The sequence below is a fragment of the Panulirus ornatus genome, chromosome 12, assembly GCF_036320965.1.
Source record: "Panulirus ornatus isolate Po-2019 chromosome 12, ASM3632096v1, whole genome shotgun sequence".
Taxonomy (NCBI): Eukaryota; Metazoa; Arthropoda; class Malacostraca; order Decapoda; family Palinuridae; genus Panulirus; species Panulirus ornatus.
In genome coordinates, this window is record NC_092235.1 from 16,105,981 (window position 1) to 16,128,625 (window position 22,645).

At 42.0% G+C, this 22,645-nt stretch overlaps 1 protein-coding gene across 3 annotated transcripts in view; it reads right to left on the reverse strand.

The window, feature by feature from the left end:
* The window catches only part of LOC139751799 (WD repeat domain phosphoinositide-interacting protein 2-like), a 136,514-nt gene that overhangs the window by 18,845 nt on the left and 95,024 nt on the right, over positions 1 to 22,645 (reverse strand). For all 3 annotated transcript variants that reach the window (XM_071667349.1, XM_071667348.1, XM_071667347.1), the window contains one exon: positions 4,117 to 4,208. In XM_071667349.1, the coding sequence (XP_071523450.1) occupies positions 4,117 to 4,208 (92 nt within the window). The remainder of the gene's footprint in view (positions 1 to 4,116; positions 4,209 to 22,645) is intronic.

Consider the following 22,645-nt stretch of genomic DNA (forward strand, 5'->3'; position numbering starts at 1 on the left):
GTTTACCCCAGACGCTTCACATGCCTTGATTCAATCCACTGACAGCACGTCAACCCCTGTATACCACATCGCTCCAATTCACTCTATTCCTTGCCCTCCTTTCACCCTCCTGCATGTTCAGGCCCCGATCACACAAAATCTTTTTCACTCCATCTTTCCACCTCCAATTTGGTCTCCCTCTTCTCCTCGTTCCCTCCACCTCCGACACATATATCCTCTTGGTCAATCTTTCCTCACTCATTCTCTCCATGTGCCCAAACCATTTCAAAACACCCTCTTCTGCTCTCTCAACCACGCTCTTTTTATTTCCACACATCTCTCTTACCCTTACGTTACTTACTCGATCAAACCACCTCACACCACACATTGTCCTCAAACATCTCATTTCCAGCACATCCATCCTCCTGCGCACAACTCTATCCATAGCCCACGCCTCGCAACCATACAACATTGTTGGAACCACCATTCCCTCAAACATACCCATTTTTGCTTTCCGAGATAATGTTCTCGACTTCCACACATTTTTCAAGGCTCCCAAAATTTTCGCCCCCTCCCCCACCCTATGATCCACTTCCGCTTCCATGGTTCCATCCGCTGCCAGATCCACTCCCAGATATCTAAAACACTTCACTTCCTCCAGTTTTTCTCCATTCAAACTCACCTCCCAATTGACTTGACCCTCAACCCTACTGTACCTAATAACCTTGCTCTTATTCACATTTACTCTTAACTTTCTTCTTCCACACACTTTACCAAACTCAGTCACCAGCTTCTGCAGTTTCTCACATGAATCAGCCACCAGCGCTGTATCATCAGCGAACAACAACTGACTCACTTCCCAAGCTCTCTCATCCCCAACAGACTTCATACTTGCCCCTCTTTCCAGGACTCTTGCATTTACCTCCCTAACAACCCCATCCATAAACAAATTAAACAACATTATTTACCTCCTTCCAAAACATTTTTATATTCTCCCTAAAGTTTAATGATACTCTCTCAACCCAACTCTCATTTACCCTCTTTTTCAACCCTTGCACCTCTCTCTTGACCTCCTGCAGCTTTCTTTTATATATTTCCCAGTCATTTGCAAGTATCATCCAAATGCCTCTCTTTTCTTTCACTATCAACTTTAATTCATCCCATCACTTACTACCCTTTCTAATCTGCCCATCTCCCACCTTTCTCATGCTACATGCCTCCTTTGCACAATCCATCACTGCTTCCCTAAATACATCCCATTCTTCACCCATTCCCCTCACATCATTTGTTCTCACCTTTTGCCATTCTACACTCAATCTCTCCTGGTAATTCCTTACACATGTCTCCTTTCTAAGCTCACTTACTCTCATGACTCTCTTCTCCCCAACATTCTCTCTTATCTTTTGAAAACCTCTACAAATCTTCACCTTTACCTCCACAAGACAGTGATCAGACATCCTTCCAGCTGCCCCTCTCAGCACATTAACATCCCAAAAGTCTCTCTTTTACACCCCTATTAATCAACACAATTCCACACTGCTCTTTGACCATCTTTCCTACTCACATATGTATACTTAAGTGTATCTCTCTTTTTACACCAGGTATTCCCAATCACCCTTTTCTTCAGCGCACAAATCCACAAGCTCTTCACCATTTCCATTCACAACAATGAATACCCCATGTACACCAATTATACCCTCAATTACACCTTTGCATTTAATCACCCATCATTAAATCCTGGTCTTGTGCATCAAAGCTGCTGACACACTCACTCAGCTGCTCCCAAAACACTTGCCTCTCATGATCTTTCTTCTCATGATCAGGTACATATGCACCAATAATCACTCAAGTATATGGGATTTTGGAAGTGTGCTAATTACATAAACTGGGCACTTAGCAATGCATCTAGGGTTATGTAATTATAGCAGTGAGCATGAAGGTAATGGTATAAAAGCAAAATAAGAAATGGTAATAAACAATGAACACCGAAGAGAAAATACAAACCGAGTGACTGATCAGACATGTAATCTTTAAGTGAATTTTGATGGGAAGGATTAAAATGGGTTGGGGAGCACTTCCATAAATGTGTAAACTCTATTCCAAGTGATGACAAAGATGCATTTGTAAGGTAAGCAATATCAAGGACAGAAATGAATAAAGAGGTTCAGAAGTGTGTTGATTTCATGAGGTTGTGGTATCTGGTTAATTCAAAATGCTCTTATTGCCAGAGGATCTAACTAGTTTTTTTTGTCAACAAACATAACATTGTGACTTCCATGTTATGTGATGGAGGAATGATTAGAAATGAGAAAAGTACCATGAGAAAAGTCTAGAAAGAGATGGGTAGAGGCCTCACTGGTTAAGCACACAAAAGAAATTACTACAAAGACTTGTAACCGTAAATAGTCGTGTCTATCAAAAAAGCTCTGATGAGAAAAAAAAAAAAATAGTGAGTGATGACATAACTATCACTGCACGTGTCCCAAAGTCAGAGAGAAAAGAAGATATTCAGATTAGGAAAGGATAGTCAAATGGTTAGTTCACTAACAGGTGCATGATGTCAAATTTTGCCAAAAATTCGAAGGAAAGAGAGCAATACAGAAATATATGCCAATATCAGTTGGGACAGAGCTGAAACTGTGAAACATGGAAACATGAAACCTGAGAGAGTTAAACAACTGCAGCACATATGCTTCGTGTCTAAGATTAATTCAGCTTGAAGTATTTCTAAGTACTGTTAAAAGATTCTATGTAACATAATTTCCAGTCCTTTAGAAATAACATTTGGATTACTGGTCTGTGTTTTGATATAACCTGCTAGTTTTCAGGAACAGAAAATAGAAATGGAGAGAGAAAATCTGGGAAGCTTATGCAGGACTAGGGCCCCTTCTATGGGATTTTTCTTCAATTCAAAACTGAAAGAATAATACCAGGTGGCCTGAACTTTTGTTTTCTTAGTAATCTTATCTCTGGAACCTCAAAACTTGTGCACATAATTGGATCTATTCAACAACCTCTAGTTACTTTTTGTTTTAATCCCTGAGCTTAATCTTCAGGGTATGGAGATAAAATAATACATCCATATACTCTATTTTACTGAAAAATAAATCACAAGCTATCATATCGTATTTTTGGATGATTTAATTTTCAGTTATGAACTTGCAAGGTTTTACTGTAATCAAAGAAATTATATAAAATGCCACTGGTTGAACACATTTACCTTCCTTTTTTGCATAAAGTGGGTCACTACAAGTTCAACATAATATGTTTTCAATATTCCTTACCTTACAAAGAATAATTTTGAAAAAGAGGGAACCTTACATAATGAAGTCATATAAATAAATGCAGGCAGACCTAATAATCTTCACAAGAGATGACCTAAACATGCAGATGGGGATTCCATTCAGGGTTATTGTCCCTTGCATCACAATGCTGAATCAACATATAACTTATATTTGATCTCTAGTTTCATCTATGCATCACTAATAGAACAAGTTAGGTTGTGCAACCATAATTTGTTCCAGGCATAAACACTTCCTTAAACATTATTCATTCTATAAAGTAAAACAGTGTGAAGCTACTTATTTCCCTGTCAAATGCACAATCATTTGAAACATCCCAATACTAAAGCTAATTATGTCTTTTGACTGGTAAACCAGGTTTGTGGATGTTTAATGAAACCATTAAGAAAACAGCTAAATGTTTATGCTTTCTTGATAAACACTATTCATACTAAACTAGACTTCCAAGTTCTTCCCTCACATTATAACTTCCATATATCCATGTGCATTATGAAAAGATAAATTTGGTCAAAAAACCTAAAAGCAAAGGAACTAATTTCTATTTATCATATGTTGTCTAGCACTATGATTTACCAGATAAATATTTGTAACACTTGCCTTTCCTTGAAGAAAAACTGTTTTCTTTAGTACCAATTGATCTGCCCAAAACATGTGAATACTAACTAATTACAGGTCTAACTGATCATACTGAATTATTGGCAAACTTCTGAACTTCAATTATAAACTTCAATACTAACTACAAATTTATCATTCAGAATAAATAACCGTAATAATCACTCACCATAACACTGAATCTTTAAATGGTAGTTTCTCTTAGATTCCTATAAATACTCACCCGGCTCCGTTTTCTTCGCTGCCCCAGGGTATGGTCCTGGTACTGCTCCACTCTCACTACTAGATGTGCTACCATCTCCAATGCCATCTAACCTAAAGCCAGATATGAAATTCATGTATGAACAATATACAAAAAATCTATGCATGAGCAATAAAAATTATAACGGTAAAACATACTTTTATTTTCTATTTGAATGAAGCTATTACAAAATCTTCCTAAACTGTGGGGTTAAGGTCTGAAAGGGTTAAAAAAGAAAACGCATGGGACTGAAGGTACTGCATATCATCCTAAAAGGTATTTCATGAGTAATTTCAAAAATGTTTACTTTTAAAACCGAGATTCTTTTTCATGATTTTGGCAATAAAATTCTTTATCTTATGAATTATCTTTATCTTATGAATCAATTATCAGTCTGTCCTGGTTGTCTTAGTTTTTTTGATGCTTAACATTTGGTGAAATAAGGCATTTACATCATATGTAAATTTTAATTTAATGAAAGTATTTTCCTTATTTTCAGTAATCTAAGAATATTTTTATCCCTGGGATAGGGGATTAAGAATACTTCCCACGTATTCCCTGCGTGTCGTAGAAGGCGACTAAAAGGGGAGGGAGCGGGGGGCTGGAAATCCTCCCCTCTCGTTTTTTTTTTAAATTTTCCAAAAGAAGGAACAGAGGGGGCTAGGTGAGGATATTCAAAAAAAGGCCCAGTCCTCTGTTCCTAACGCTACCTCGCTAACGCGGGAAATGGCGAACAGTTTAAAAGAAGAAAGAAAAGAAGAATATTTTTATGGTACACATGAATTAATGTATATGACTGTGTATATATATATATATTTCTTTTCTTTCAAACTCCATCTTTCCACCTCCAATTTGGTCACCAACTTGTCCTCGTTCCCTCCACCTCCAACACATATATCCTCTTGGTCAATCTTTCCTCACTCATTCTCTCCATGTGCCCAAACCATTTCAAAACACCCTCTTCTGCTCTCTCAACCATGCTCTTTTTATTTCCATACATCACTCTTACCCTTACGTTACTTACTCGATCAAACCACCTCACACCACACATTGTCCTCAAACATCTCATTTCCAGCATATCCATCCTCCTGCGCACAACTCTATCCATAGCCCACGCCTCGCAACCATACAACATTGTTGGAACCACTATTCCTTCAAACATACCCATTTCTGCTTTCCGAGATAATGTTCTCGACTTCCACACATTCTTCACGGCTCCCAGAATTTTCGCCCCCTCCCCCACCCTATGATCCACTTCCGCTTCCATGGTTCCATCCGCTGCCAGATCCACTCCCAGATATCTAAAACACTTTACTTCCTCCAGTTTTTCTCCATTCAAACTTACCTCCCAATTGACTTGACCCTCAACCCTACTGTACCTAATAACCTTGCTCTTATTCACATTTACTCTTAACTTTCTTCTTTCACACACTTTACCAAACTCAGTCACCAGCTTCTGCAGTTTCTCACATGAATCAGCCACCAGCGCTGTATCAGCAGCGAACAACAACTGACTCACTTCCCAAACTCTCTCATCCACAACAGACTTCATACTTGCCCCTCTTTCCAAAACTCTTGCATTCACCTCCCTAACAACCCCATCCATAAACAAATTAAACAACCATGGAGACATCACACACCCCTGCCGCAAACCTACATTCACTGAGAACCAATCACTTTCCTCTCTTCCTACACGTACACATGCCTTACATCCTCGATAAAAACTTTTCACTGCTTCTAACAACTTGCCTCCCACACCATATATTCTTAATACCTTCCACAGAGCATCTCTATCAACTCTATCATATGCCTTCTCCAGATCCGTAAATGCTACAAACAAATCCATTTGCTTTTCTAAGTATTTCTCACATACATTCTTCAAAGCAAACACCTGATCCACACATCCTCTACCACTTCTGAAACCACACTGTTCTTCCCCAATCTCATGCTCTGTAAATGCCTTCACCCTGTCAATCAATACCCTCCCATATAATTTACCAGGAATACTCAACAAACTTTTTTTTTTTTTTTTTTTGCCGCTGTCTCCCGCGTTTGCGAGGTAGCGCAAGGAAACAGACGAAAGAAATGGCACAACCCACCCCAATACACAATGTACACACACACACGCCCACACAAGCAAGTATGCATACCTATACATCTCAATGTACACATGTATATACACACACAGACACATACATATATACCCATGCACACAACTCACACTGTCTGCCCCTATTCATTCCCATCGCCACCTCGCCACACATGGAATACCATCCCCCTCCCCCTTCCTGTGTGCGAGGTAGCACTAGGAAAGGACAACAAAGGCCCCATTCGTTCACACTCTGTCTCCAGCTGTCACGCAATAATGCCCGAAACCACAGCTCCCTTTCCACATCCAGGCCCCACACAACTTTTCATGGTTTACCCCAGACGCTTCACATGCCCTGATTCAATCCACTGACAGCACGTCAACCCCAGTATACCACATCGATCCAATTCACTTTATTCCTTGCCCGCCTTTCACCCTCCTGCATGTTCAGGCCCCGATCACACAAAATATTTTTCACTCCATCTTTCAACCTCCAATTTGGTCTCCCACTTTTCCTCATTCCCTCCACCTCCGACACATATATCCTCTTGGTCAATCTTTCCTCACTCATTCTCTCCATGTGCCCAAACCATTTCAAAACACCCTCTTCTGCTCTCTCAACCACGCTCTTTTTATTTCCACACATCTCTCTTACCCTTACATTACTTACTCGATCAAACCACCTCACACCACACATTGTCCTCAAACATCTCATTTCCAGCACATCCACCCTCCTGCGCACAACTCTATCCATAGCCCACGCCTCGCAACCATACAACATTGTTGGAACCACTATTCCTTCAAACATACCCATTTTTGCTTTCCGAGATAATGTTCTCGACTTCCACACATTCTTCAAGGCTCCCAGGATTTTCGCCCCCTTCCCCACCCTATGATTCACTTCCGCTTCCATGGTTCCATCCGCTGCCAGATCCACTCCCAGATATCTAAAACACTTTACTTCCTCCAGTTTTTCTCCATTCAAACTTACCTCCCAATTGACTTGACCCTCAACCCTACTGTACCTAATAACCTTGCTCTTATTCACATTTACTCTTAACTTTCTTCTTTCACACACTTTACCAAACTCAGTCACCAGCTTCTGCAGTTTCTCACATGAATCAGCCACCAGTGCTGTATCATCAGCGAACAACAACTGACTCACTTCCCAAGCTCTCTCATCCACAACAGACTTCATACTTGCCCCTTTCCAAAACTCTTGCATTCACCTCCCTAACAACCCCATCCATAAACAAATTAAACAACCATGGAGACATCACACACCCCTGCTGCAAACCTACATTCACTGAGAACCAATCACTTTCCTCTCTTCCTTCTCCTACACATGCCTTACATCCTCGATAAAAACTTTTCACTGCTTCTAACAACTTGCCTCCCACACCATATATTCTTAATACCTTCCACAGAGCATCTCTATCAACTCTATCATATGCCTTCTCCAGATCCATAAATGCTACATACAAATCCATTTGCTTTTCTAAGTATTTCTCACATACATTCTTCAAAGCAAACACCTGATCCACACATCCTCTACCACTTCTGAAACCACACTGCTCTTCCCCAATCTGATGCTCTGTACATGCCTTCACCCTCTCAATCAATATCCTCCCATATAATTTACCAGGAATACTCAACAAACTTATACCTCTGAAATTTGAGCACTCACTCTTATCCCCTTTGCCTTTGTACAATGGCACTATGCACGCATTCCGCCAATCCTCAGGCACCTCACCATGAGTCATACATACATTAAATAACCTTACCAACCAGTCAATAATACAGTCACCCCCTTTTTTAATAAATTCTACTGCAATACCATCCAAACCTGTTGCCTTGCCGGCTTTCATCTTCCGCAAATCTTTTGCTACCTCTTCTCTGTTTACCAAATCATTTCCCCTAACCCTCTCACTTTGCACACCACCTCGACCAAAACACCCTATATCTGCCACTCTATCATCAAACACATTCAACAAACCTTCAAAATACTCACTCCATCTCCTTCTCACATCATCACTACTTGTTATCACCTTCCCATTTGCCCCCTTCACTGAAGTTCCCATTTGCTCCCTTCTCTTGCGCACTTTATTTACCTTCTTCCTGAACATCTTTTTATTCTCCCTAAAATTTAATGATACTCTCTCACCCCAACTCTCATTTGCCCTCTTTTTCACCTCTTGCAGCTTTCTCTTGACCTCCTGTCTCTTTCTTTTATACATCTCCCACTCAATGGCATTTTTTCCATGCAAAAATCGTCCAAATGCCTCTCTCTTCTCTTTCACTAATAATCTTACTTCTTCATCCCACCACTCACTACCCCTTCTAATCAACCCACCTCCCACTCTTCTCATGCCACAAGCATCTTTTGCGCAATCCATCGCTGATTTCCTAAATACATCCCATTCCTCCCCCACTCCCCTTACTTCCATTGTTCTCACCTTTTTCCATTCTGTACTCAGTCTCTCCTGGTACTTCCTCACACAAGTCTCCTTCCCAAGCTCACTTACTCTCACCACCCTCTTCACCCCAACATTCACTCTTCTTTTCTGAAAACCCATATAAATCTTCACCTTAGCCTCCACAAGATAATGATCAGACATCCCTACAGTTGCACCTCTCAGCACATTAACATCCAAAAGTCTCTCTTTCGCACGCCTGTCAATTAACACGTAATCCAATAACGCTCTCTGGCCATCTCTCCTACTTACATACGTATACTTATGTATATTTCGCTTTTTAAACCAGGTATTCCCAATCACCAGTCTTTTCAGCATATAAATCTACAAGCTCTTCACCATTTCCATTTACAACACTGAACACCCCATGTATACCAATTATTCCCTCAACTGCCACATTACTCACCTTTGCATTCAAATCACCCATCACTATAACCCGGTCTCGTGCATCAAAACCACTAACACACTCATTCAGCTGCTCCCAAAACACTTGCCTCTCATGATCTTTCTTCTCATGCCCAGGTGCATATGCACCAATAATCACCCATCTCTCTCCATCAACTTTCAGTTTTACCCACATTAATCGAGAATTTACTTTCTTACATTCTATCACATACTCCCACAACTCCTGTTTCAGGAGTACTGCTACTCCTCCTTCCCTTGCTCTTGTCCTCTCACTAACCCCTGACTTTACTCCCAAGACATTCCCAAACCACTCCTCCCCTTTACCCTTGAGCTTTGTTTCACTCAGAGCCAAAACATCCAGGTTTCTTTCCTCAAACATACTACCTATCTCTTCTTTTTTCACATCTTGGTTACATCCACACACATTTAGACACACACATATATATATAAATATATATATTATCCCTGGGGATAGGGGAGAAAGAATACTTCCCACGCATTCCTCAAGTGTCATAGAAGGCGGCTAGAGGGGACGGGAGTGGGGGGCCAGAAATCCTCCCCTCCTTGTATTTTGACTTTCTAAAATGGGAAACAGAAGAAGGAGTCATGCGGGGAGTGCTCATCCTCCTTGTAGACTCAGATTGGGGTGTCTAAATGTGTGTGGATGTAACCAAGATGTGAAAATAGGAGAGATAGGTAGTATGTTTGAGAAAGGGAACCTGGATGTTTTGGCTCTGAGTGAAACTAAGCTCAAGAGTAAAGGGGAAGAGTGGTTTGGGAATGTCTTGGGAGTAAAGTCAGGGGTTAGTGAGAGGACAAGAACAATGGAAGGAGTAGCACTACTCCTGAAACAGGAGTTGTGGGAGTATGTGATAGAATGTAAGAAAGTATATTCTAGATTAATATGGGTAAAACTGAAAGTTGATGGAGGGAGATGGGTGATTTTTGGTGCATATGCACCTAGGCATGAGAAGAAAGATCATGAGAGGCAAGTGTTTTGGGAGCAGCTGAATGAGTGTGTTAGTGGTTTTGATGCACGAGACCGGGTTATAGTGATGGGTGATTTGAATGCAAAGGTGAGTAATGTGGCAGTTGAGGGAATACCTGGTATACATGGGGTGTTCAGTGTTGTAAATGGAAATGATGAAGAGCTTGTAGATTTATATGCTGAAAAAGGACTGGTGATTAGGAATACCTGGTTTAAAAAGCAAGATTTGGTAAACAGAGAAGAGGTAGTAAAAGCTTTGCGGAAGATGAAAGCCGGCAAGGCAGCAGGTTTGGATGGTATTGCAGTGGAATTTATTAAAAAAGGGGGTGACTGTATTGTTGACTGGTTGGTAAGGTTATTTAATGTATGTATGACTCATGGTGAGGTGCCTGAGGATTGGCGGAATGCGTGCATAGTGCCATTGTACAAAGGCAAAGGGGATAAGAGTGAGTGCTCAAATTACAGAGGTATAAGTTTGTTGAGTATTCCTGGTAAATTATATGGGAGGGTATTGATTGAGAGGGTGAAGGCATGTACAGAGCATCAGACTGGGGAAGAGCAGTGCGGTTTCAGAAGTGGTAGAGGATGTGTGGATCAGGTGTTTGCTTTGAAGAATGTATGTGAGAAATACTTAGAAAAGCAAATGGATTTGTATGTAGCATTTATGGATCTGGAGAAGGCATATGATAGAGTTGATAGAGATGCTCTGCGGAAGGTATTAAGAATATATGGTGTGGGAGGCAAGTTGTTAGAAGCAGTGAAAAGTTTTTATCGAGGATGTAAGGCATGTGTACGTGTAGGAAGAGAGGAAAGTGATTGGTTCTCAGTGAATGTAGGTTTGCGGCAGGGGTGTGTGATGTCTCCATGGTTGTTTAATTTGTTTATGGATGGGGTTGTTAGGGAGGTAAATGCAAGAGTCCTGGAAAGAGGGGCAAGTATGAAGTCTGTTGGGGATGAGAGAGCTTGGGAAGTGAGTCAGTTGTTGTTCGCTGATGATACAGCGCTGGTGGCTGATTCATGTGAGAAACTGCAGAAGCTGGTGACTGAGTTTGGTAAAGTGTGTGGAAGAAGAAAGTTAAGAGTAAATGTGAATAAGAGCAAGGTTATTAGGTACAGTAGGGTTGAGGGTCAAGTCAATTGGGAGGTGAGTTTGAATGGAGAAAAACTGGAGGAAGTGAAGTGTTTTAGATATCTGGGAGTGGATCTGTCAGCGGATGGAACCATGGAAGCGGAAGTGGATCATAGGGTGGGGGAGGGGGCGAAAATTTTGGGAGCCTTGAAAAATGTGTGGAAGTCGAGAACATTATCTCGGAAAGCAAAAATGGGTATGTTTGAAGGAATAGTGGTTCCAACAATGTTGTATGGTTGCGAGGCGTGGGCTATGGATAGAGATATGCGCAGGAGGATGGATGTGCTGGAAATGAGATGTTTGAGGACAATGTGTGGTGTGAGGTGGTTTGATCGAGTAAGTAACGTAAGGGTAAGAGAGATGTGTGGAAATAAAAAGAGCGTGGTTGAGAGAGCAGAAGAGGGTGTTTTGAAATGGTTTGGGCACATGGAGAGAATGAGTGAGGAAAGATTGACCAAGAGGATATATGTGTCGGAGGTGGAGGGAACGAGGAGAAGAGGGAGACCAAATTGGAGGTGGAAAGATGGAGTGAAAAAGATTTTGTGTGATCGGGGCCTGAACATGCAGGAGGGTGAAAGGAGGGCAAGGAATAGAGTGAATTGGAGCGATGTGGTATACAGGGGTTGACGTGCTGTCACTGGAGTGAATCAAGGCATGTGAAGCGTCTGGGGTAAACCATGGAAAGCTGTGTAGGTATGTATATTTGCGTGTGTGGACGTGTGTATGTACATGTGTATGGGGGGGGGGCCATTTCTTTCGTCTGTTTCCTTGCGCTACCTCGCAAACGCGGGAGACAGCGACAAAGTATAAAAAAAAAAAAAAAAAAAAAAAGCGAGATATACATAAGTATACGTAAGTAGGAGAGATGGCCAGAGAGCGTTATTGGATTACGTGTTAATTGACAGGCGCGCGAAAGAGAGACTTTTGGATGTTAATGTGCTGAGAGGTGCAACTGGAGGGATGTCTGATCATTGTCTTGTGGAGGCGATGGTGAAGATTTATATGGGTTTTCAGAAAAGAAGAGAGACTGTTGGGGTGAAGAGGGTGGTGAGAGTAAGTGAGCTTGGGAAGGAGACTTGTGTGAGGAAGTACCAGGAGAGACTGAGTACAGAATGGAAAAAGGTGAGAACAAAGGAGGTAAGGGGAGTGGGGGAGGAATGGGATGTATTTGGGAAGCAGTGATGGCTTGCGCAAAAGATGCTTGTGGCATGAAAAGAGTGGGAGGTGGGTTGATTAGAAAGGGTAGTGAGTGGTGGGATGAAGAAGTAAGATTATTACTGAAAGAGACGAGAGAGGCATTTGGATGATTTTCACAGGGAAAAAATGCAAATGAGTGGGAGATGTATAAAAGAAAGAGGCAGGAGGTCAAGAGAAAGGTGCGAGAGGTGAAAAAGAGGGCAAATAAGAGTTGCGGTGAGAGAGTATCATTTAATTTTAGGGAGAATAAAAAGATGTTCTGGAAGAAGGTAAATAAAGTGTGTAAGACAAGGGAGCAAATGGGAACTTCAGTGAAGGGGGCAAATGGGGAGGTGATAACAAGTAGTGGTGATGTGAGAAGATGGAGTGAGTATTTTGAAGGTTTGTTGAATGTGTTTGCTGATAGAGTGGCAGATATAGGGTGTGCAAAGTGAGAGGGTTAGGGAAAATGATTTGGTAAACAGAGAAGAGGTAGTAAAAGCTTTGCGGAAGATGAAAGCCGGCAAGGTAGCAGGTTTGGATGGTATTGCAGAGGAATTTATTAAAAAGGGGGTGACTGTATTGTTGACTGGTTGATAAGGTTATTTAATGTATGTATGATTCATGGTGAGGTGCCTGAGGATTGGCGGAATGCATGGATAGTGCCATTGTACAAAGGCAAAGGGGATAAGAGTGAGTGCTCAAATTACAGAGGTATAAGTTTGTTGAGTATTCCTGGTAAATTATATGTGAGGGTATTGATTGAGAGGGTGAAGGCATGTACAGAGCATCAGATTGGGGAAGAGCAGTGTGGTTTCAGAAGTGGTAGAGGATGTGTGGATCAGGTGTTTGCTTTGAGAAATGTATGTGAGAAATACTTTGAAAAGCAAATGGATTTGTATGTAGCATTTATGGATCTGGAGAAGGCATATGATAGAGTTGATAGAGATGCTCTGTGGAAGGTACTAAGAATATATGGAGTGGGAGGCAAGTTGTTAGAAGCAGTGAAAAGTTTTTATCGAGGATGTAAGGCATGTGTACGTGTAGGAAGAGAGGAAAGTGATTGGTTCTCAGTGAATGTAGGTTTGCGGCAGGGGTGTGTGATGTCTCCATGGTTGTTTAATTTGTTTATGGATGGGGTTGTTAGGGAGGTGAATGCGAGAGTTTTGGAAAGAGGGGCAAGTATGCAGTCTGTTGGGGATGAGAGAGCTTGGGAAGTGAGTCAGTTGTTGTTCGCTGATGATACAGCGCTGGTGGCTGATTCATGTGAGAAACTGCAGAAGCTGGTGACTGAGTTTGGTAAAGTGTGTGAAAGAAGAAAGGTAAGAGTAAATGTGAATAAGAGCAAGTTTATTAGGTACAGTAGGGTTGAGGGTCAAGTCAATTGGGAGGTAAGTTTGAATGGAGAAAAACTGGAGGAAGTAAAGTGTTTTAGATATCTGGGAGTGGATCTGGCAGCGGATGGAACCATGGAAGTGGAAGTGAATCATAGGGTGGTGGAGGGGGCGAAAATCCTGGAAGCCTTGAAGAATGTTTGGAAGTCGAGAACATTATCTCGGAAAGCAAAAATGGCTATGTTTGAAGGAATAGTGGTTCCAACAATGTTGTATGGTTGCGAGGCGTGGGCTATGGATAGAGTTGTGTGCAGGAGGGTGGATGTGCTGGAAATGAGATGTTTGAGGACAATATGTGGTGTGAGGTGGTTTGATTGAGTAAGTAACGTAAGAGTAAGAGAGATGTGTGGAAATAAAAAGAGCGTGGTTGACAGAGCAGAAGAGGGTGTTTTGAAATGGTTTGGGCACATGGAGAGAATGAGTGAGGAAAGATTGACCAAGAGGATATATGTGTCAGAGGTGGAGGGAACGAGGAGTAGTGGGAGACCAAACTGGAGGTGGAAAGATGGAGTGAAAAAGATTTTGAGTGATCGGGGCCTGAACATGCAGGAGGGTGAAAGGCGGGCAAGGAATAGAAAGAATTGGATCGATGTGGTATACCAGGGTCGAAGTGCTGTCAATGGATTGAAGCAGGGCATGTGAAGCGTCTGGGGTAAACCATGGAAAGTTGTGTGGGGCCTGGATGTGGAAAGGGAGCTGTGGTTTCGGGCATTATTGCATGACAGTTAGAGACTGAGTGTGAACGAATGGGGCCTTTGTTGTCTTTTCCTAGCGCTACCTCGCACACATGAAGGGGGAGGGGGATGTTATTCCATGTGTGGCGAGGTGGCGATGGGAATGAATAAAGGCAGACAGTGTGAATTGTGTGCATGTGTATATGTGTATGTGTCTGTGTGTGTGTATATATGTGTACATTGAGATGTATGGGTATGTATATTTTGTGTGTGTGGACGTGTATGTATATACATGTGTATGTGGCTGGGTTGGGCCATTTCTTTCGTCTGTTTCCTTGCGCTACCTCGGAAACGCGGGAGACAGCGACAAAGCAAAATAAATAAATATAATGAATTACTTCTTTTTCAGTTTACCAGTACACCCTGTTCAGTACAAAAACTGATGAGTAGTGCCTAAAAACAAGGTAGTAATCTAAAAAAAAAAAGCATTTCCAACTTCTTTACCAAGCCAACCTGTGCCAGATAAAATCAAAGCTTATGTCTGAATGGCACCTGAAGGAGTGGAGGATGGAGTTCATCAGCCACTGTCACAGTTTGAGGCATCACTGAGTCACCACCCAATTGCCTGTGTATGGGAAGTAAGCATGGTGACTCCTATTATGCTTCATGAGGGCAGAGCAATAAAAGAGTAACCAAGATGGGAAAAAAGGAGAGATAGGTAGTATGTTTGAGGAAAGGAACCTGGATGTTTTGGCTCTGAATGAAACGAAGCTCAAGGGTAAAGGGGAAGAGGGGTTTGGGAATGTCTTGGGAGTAAAATCAGGGGTGAGTGAGAGGACAAGAACAAGAGAAGGAGTAGCACTACTCCTGAAACAGGAGTGGTGGGAGTATATGATAGAGTGCAAGAAAGTAAACTCTAGATTGATACGGGTAAAACTGAAAGTTGAAGGAGAGATATGGGTGATTATTGGTACATATGCACCTGGGCATGTGAAGAAAGATCATGAGAGGCAAGTGTTTTGGGAGCAGCTGAGTGAGTGTGTTAGTAGTTTTGATACACGAGACTAGGTTATAGTGATGGGTGATTTGAATGCAAAGGTGAGTAATGTGGCAGTTGAGGGAATAATTGGTGTACATGGGGTGTTCAGTGTTGTAAATGGAAATGGTGAAGAGCTTGAAGACTTATGTGCTGAAAAAGGACCGGTGATTGGGAATACCTGGTTTAAAAAGAGAGATATACATAAGTATATGTATGCAATAGGAGAGATGGCCAGAGAGCGTTATTGGATTACGTGTTAATTGACAGGCGCGCGAAAGAGAGACTTTTGGATGTTAATGTGCTGAGAGGTGCAACTGGAGGGATGTCTGATCATTGTCTTGTGGAGGCGATGGTGAAGATTTATATGGGTTTTCAGAAAAGAAGAGAGACTGTTGGGGTGAAGAGGGTGGTGAGAGTAAGTGAGCTTGGGAAGGAGACTTGTGTGAGGAAGTACCAGGAGAGACTGAGTACAGAATGGAAAAAGGTGAGAACAAAGGAGGTAAGGAGAGTGGGGGAGGAATGGGATGTATTTGGGAAGCAGTGATGGCTTGCGCAAAAGATGCTTGTGGCATGAGAAGCGTGGGAGGTGGGTTGATTAGAAAGGGTAGTGAGTGGTGGGATGAAGAAGTAAGATTATTACTGAAAGAGAAGAGAGAGGCATTTGGATGATTTTCACAGGGAAAAAATGCAAATGAGTGGGAGATGTATAAAAGAAAGAGGCAGGAGGTCAAGAGAAAGGTGCGAGAGGTGAAAAAGAGGGCAAATAAGAGTTGCGGTGAGAGAGTATCATTTAATTTTAGGGAGAATAAAAAGATGTTCTGGAAGAAGGTAAATAAAGTGTGTAAGACAAGGGAGCAAATGGGAACTTCAGTGAAGGGGGCAAATGGGGAGGTGATAACAAGTAGTGGTGATGTGAGAAGATGGAGTGAGTATTTTGAAGGTTTGTTGAATGTGTTTGCTGATAGAGTGGCAGATATAGGGTGTGCAAAGTGAGAGGGTTAGGGAAAATGATTTGGTAAACAGAGAAGAGGTAGTAAAAGCTTTGCGGAAGATGAAAGCCGGCAAGGTAGCAGGTTTGGATGGTATTGCAGTGGAATTTATTAAAAAAGGGGGTGACTGTATTGTTGACTGGTTGTTAAGGTTACTTAATGTATGTATGATTCATGGTGAGGTGCCTGAGGATTGGCGGAATGCATGGATAGTGCCATTGTACAAAGGCAAAGGGGATAAGAGTGAGTGCTCAAATTACAGAAGTATAAGTTTGTTGAGTATTCCTGGTAAATTATATGTGAGGGTATTGATTGAGAGGGTGAAGGCATGTACAGAGCATCAGATTGGGGAAGAGCAGTGTGGTTTCAGAAGTGGTAGAGGATGTGTGGATCAGGTGTTTGCTTTGAGAAATGTATGTGAGAAATACTTTGAAAAGCAAATGGATTTGTATGTAGCATTTATGGATCTGGAGAAGGCATATGATAGAGTTGATAGAGATGCTCTGTGGAAGGTACTAAGAATATATGGTGTGGGAGGCAAGTTGTTAGAAGCAGTGAAAAGTTTTTATCGAGGATGTAAGGCATGTGTACGTGTAGGAAGAGAGGAAAGTGATTGGTTCTCAGTGAATGTAGGTTTGCGGCAGGGGTGTGTGATGTCTCCATGGTTGTTTAATTTGTTTATGGATGGGGTTGTTAGGGAGGTGAATGCGAGAGTTTTGGAAAGAGGGGCAAGTATGCAGTCTGTTGGGGATGAGAGAGCTTGGGAAGTGAGTCAGTTGTTGTTCGCTGATGATACAGCGCTGGTGGCTGATTCATGTGAGAAACTGCAGAAGCTGGTGACTGAGTTTGGTAAAGTGTGTGAAAGAAGAAAGGTAAGAGTAAATGTGAATAAGAGCAAGTTTATTAGGTACAGTAGGGTTGAGGGTCAAGTCAATTGGGAGGTAAGTTTGAATGGAGAAAAACTGGAGGAAGTAAAGTGTTTTAGATATCTGGGAGTGGATCTGGCAGCGGATGGAACCATGGAAGTGGAAGTGAATCATAGGGTGGTGGAGGGGGCGAAAATCCTGGAAGCCTTGAAGAATGTTTGGAAGTCGAGAACATTATCTCGGAAAGCAAAAATGGCTATGTTTGAAGGAATAGTGGTTCCAACAATGTTGTATGGTTGCGAGGCGTGGGCTATGGATAGAGTTGTGTGCAGGAGGGTGGATGTGCTGGAAATGAGATGTTTGAGGACAATATGTGGTGTGAGGTGGTTTGATTGAGTAAGTAACGTAAGAGTAAGAGAGATGTGTGGAAATAAAAAGAGCGTGGTTGACAGAGCAGAAGAGGGTGTTTTGAAATGGTTTGGGCACATGGAGAGAATGAGTGAGGAAAGATTGACCAAGAGGATATATGTGTCAGAGGTGGAGGGAACGAGGAGTAGTGGGAGACCAAACTGGAGGTGGAAAGATGGAGTGAAAAAGATTTTGAGTGATCGGGGCCTGAACATGCAGGAGGGTGAAAGGCGGGCAAGGAATAGAAAGAATTGGATCGATGTGGTATACCAGGGTCGAAGTGCTGTCAATGGATTGAAGCAGGGCATGTGAAGCGTCTGGGGTAAACCATGGAAAGTTGTGTGGGGCCTGGATGTGGAAAGGGAGCTGTGGTTTCGGGCATTATTGCATGACAGTTAGAGACTGAGTGTGAACGAATGGGGCCTTTGTTGTCTTTTCCTAGCGCTACCTCGCACACATGAGGGGGGAGGGGGATGTTATTCCATGTGTGGCGAGGTGGCGATGGGAATGAATAAAGGCAGACAGTGTGAATTGTGTGCATGTGTATATGTGTATGTGTCTGTGTGTGTGTATATATGTGTACATTGAGATGTATGGGTATGTATATTTTGTGTGTGTGGATGTGTATGTATATACATGTGTATGTGGCTGGGTTGGGCCATTTCTTTCGTCTGTTTCCTTGCGCTACCTCGGAAACGCGGGAGACAGCGACAAAGCAAAATAAATAAATATAATGAATTACTTCTTTTTCAGTTTACCAGTACACCCTGTTCAGTACAAAAACTGATGAGTAGTGCCTAAAAACAAGGTAGTAATCTAAAAAAAAAAAGCATTTCCAACTTCTTTACCAAGCCAACCTGTGCCAGATAAAATCAAAGCTTATGTCTGAATGGCACCTGAAGGAGTGGAGGATGGAGTTCATCAGCCACTGTCACAGTTTGAGGCATCACTGAGTCACCACCCAATTGCCTGTGTATGGGAAGTAAGCATGGTGACTCCTATTATGCTTCATGAGGCAGAGCAATAAAAGAGTAACCAAGATGGGAAAAAAGGAGAGATAGGTAGTATGTTTGAGGAAAGGAACCTGGATGTTTTGGCTCTGAATGAAACGAAGCTCAAGGGTAAAGGGGAAGAGGGGTTTGGGAATGTCTTGGGAGTAAAATCAGGGGTGAGTGAGAGGACAAGAACAAGAGAAGGAGTAGCACTACTCCTGAAACAGGAGTGGTGGGAGTATATGATAGAGTGCAAGAAAGTAAACTCTAGATTGATACGGGTAAAACTGAAAGTTGAAGGAGAGATATGGGTGATTATTGGTACATATGCACCTGGGCATGAGAAGAAAGATCATGAGAGGCAAGTGTTTTGGAAGCAGCTGAGTGAGTGTGTTAGTAGTTTTGATACACGAGACTAGGTTATAGTGATGGGTGATTTGAATGCAAAGGTGAGTAATGTGGCAGTTGAGGGAATAATTGGTGTACATGGGGTGTTCAGTGTTGTAAATGGAAATGGTGAAGAGCTTGAAGACTTATGTGCTGAAAAAGGACCGGTGATTGGGAATACCTGGTTTAAAAAGAGAGATATACATAAGTATATGTATGCAAATAGGAGAGATGGCCAGAGAGTGTTATTGGATTACGTGTTAATTGATAGGCGTGTGAAAGAGAGACTTTTGGAAGTTAATGTGCTGAGAGGTGCAACTGTAGGGATGTCTGATCATTATCTTGTGGAGGCAAAGGTGAAGATTTGTAGAGGTTTTCAGAAAAGAAGAGACAATGTTGGGGTGAAGAGAGTGGTGAGAGTAAGTGAGCTTGGGAAGGAGACTTGTGTGAGGAAGTACCAGGAGAGACTGAGTACAGAATGGAAAAAGGTGAGAACAAAGGATGTACGGGGAGTGGGGGAAGAATGGGATGTATTTAGGGAAGTAGTGATGGCTTGTGCAAAAGATGCTTGTGGCATGAGAAGCGTGGGAGGTGGGTTGATTAGAAAGGGTAGTGAGTGGTGGGATGAAGAAGTAAGATTATTAGTGAAAGAGAAGAGAGAGGCAAATGGACGATTTTTGCATGGAAACAATGCAAATGACTGGGAGATGTATATAAGAAAGAGGCAGGAGGTAAAGAGAAAGGTGCAAGAGGTGAAAAAGAGGGCAAATGAGAGTTGGGGTGAGAGAGTATCATTAAATTTTAGGGAGAATAAAAAGATGTTCAGGAAGGAGGTAAATAAAATGCATAAGACAAGGGAACAAATGGTAACTTCAGTGAAGGGGGCAAATGGGGAGGTGATAACAAGTAGTGGTGATGTGAGAAAGAGATGGAGTGCGTATTTTGAAGGTTTGTTGAATGTGTTTGATGATAGAGTGGCAGATATAGGGTGCTTTGGTTGAGATGGTGTGCAAAGTGAGAGGGTTAGGGAGAATGATTTGGTAAACAGAGAAGAGGTAGCAAAAGATTTGCGGAAGATGAAAGCCGGCAAGGCAGCGGGTTTGGATGGTATTGCAGTGGAATTTATTACAAAAGAGGGTGACTGTATTGTTGACTGGTTGGTAAGGTTATTTGATGTATGTATGACTCATGAAGAGGTGCCTGAGGACTGGCAGAATGCTTGCATAGTGCCATTGTACAAAGGCAAAGGGGATAAGAATGAGTGCTTAAATTACAGAGGTATAAGTTTGTAGAGTATTCCTGGGAAATTATATGGGAGGATACTGATTGAGAGGGTGAAGGTATGTACAGAGCATCAGATTGGGGAAGAGAAGTGTGGTTTCAGACGTGGTAGAGGATGTGTGGATCAGGTGTTTGCTTTGAAGAATGTATGTGAGAAATACTTAGAAAAGCAAATGGATTTGTATGTAGCATTTACGGATCTGGAGAAGGCATATGATAGAGTTGATAGAGATGCTCTGTGGAAGGTATTAAGAATATATGGTGTGGGAAGTAAGTTGTTAGAAGCAGTGAAAAGTTTTTTCAAGGATGTAAGGCATGTGTAGGAGAAGGAAGAGAGGAAAGTGATTGGTTTTCAGTGAATATTAGTTTGCAGCAGGGGTGCATGATATCTCCATGGTTGTTTAATTTGTTTATGGATGGGGTTGTTATGGAGGTGAATGCAAGAGTTTTGGAAAGAGGGGCAAGTATGCACTCTGTTGAGAGAGCTTTGGAAGTGAGTCAGTTGTTGTTCGCTGATGATACAGCGCTGGTGGCTAATTCGGGTAAGAAACTGCAAAAGCTGGTGACTGAGTTTGGGAAAGTGTGTGAAAGAAGAAAGCTGAGAGTACATGTGAATAAGAGCAAGGTTATTAGGTACAGTAGGGTTGAAGGACAAGTCAATTGGGAGGTAAGTTTGAGTGGAGAAAAACTGAAGGAAGTGAAGTGTTTTAGATATCTGGGAGTGGATTTGGCAGCAGATGGAACCATGGAAGCGGAGGTGAATCATAGGGTGGGGAGGGGGCGAAAGTTCTGGAAAGTTGAGAACATTATCTCGGAAAGCAAAAATGGCTATGTTTGAAGGAATGGTGGTTTCAACAATGTTATATGGTTGTGAGGCATGGGCTATAGATACAGTTGTGTGCAGGAGGGTGGATGTGCTGGAAATGAGATGTTTGAAGGACATTATGTGGTGTGAGGTGGTTTGATTGAGTAAGTAATAATAGGGTAAGAGAGATGTGTGGAAAAAAAAAAGAGTGTAGTTGAGAGAGCAGAAGAGAGTGTTTTGAAATGGTTTGGTCACATGGAGAGAATGAGTGAGGAAAGATTGGCCAAGAGGATATATGTCTCAGAGGTGGAGGGGATGAGGAGAAGTGGGAGACCAAATTGGAGATGGAAAGATGGAGTGAAAAAGATTCTGAGTGATCGGGGCCTGAACATGCAGGAGGGTGAAAGGCGGGCAAGGAATAGAGTGAATTGGAATGATGTGGTATACCGGGGTCGACATGCTGTCAATGGATTGAACCAGGGCATGTGAAGCGTCTGGGGTAAACCATGGAAAGTTGTGTGGGGCCTGGATGTGGAAAGGGAGCTGTGGTTTCGGTGCATTATTACATGACAGCTAGAGACTGAGTGTGAACGAATGGGGCCTTTGTTGTCTTTCCTAGCGCTACCTCGCACACATGAGGTGGAAGAGGGTTGTTATTCCTTGTGTGGCAAGGTGGCGATGGGATTGAATAAATGCAGACAGTATGAATCATATACATGTGTATATATGTATATGTCTGTGTGTGTATATATATGTATACATTGAGATGTATAGGTATGTATATTTGCTTGTGTGGACTTGTATGTATATACATGTGTATGTGGGTGGGTTGGGCCATTCTTTCATCTGTTTCCTTAAGCTACCTCGCTAATGCAGGAGACAGCGACAAAGCAAAATAAATAATAAAATAAATACACTGAGATGTATAGGTATGTATATGTGCTGTGTGTGGACATGTATATACATACATGTGTATGTGGGTGGGTTTGGCCATTCTTTCGTCTGTTTCCTTGCATACCTCGCTAATGCGGGAGACAGCGACAAAGTATAATAAAAAAAATAAAAAAATATCTGTTAACATATATCTATCAATACTCATAAACCAGGATAAAAATATAACTGTGTAAGGATCACTAGGAGTCATAATATTCAGCATTAACATTTATGGTCAATTTTTGGGGGATGTTAATCAATAGTATAACATTTATGTGGCTAATAGGAGTCACCATGCTTACTTCCAATACAGAGGCAACTGGGTGGTGACTGTGATGCCTCAAACTGTGACAGTGGCTGATGAACTCCATCCTCCACTCCTTCAGGTTATCTAGATATATCTACCATGCTAACCTAAGGTAGCAAGTGATGTCTATGGAATCATAAATAAGCTGGGAACATAAAATAAGCTGTGAAAACTA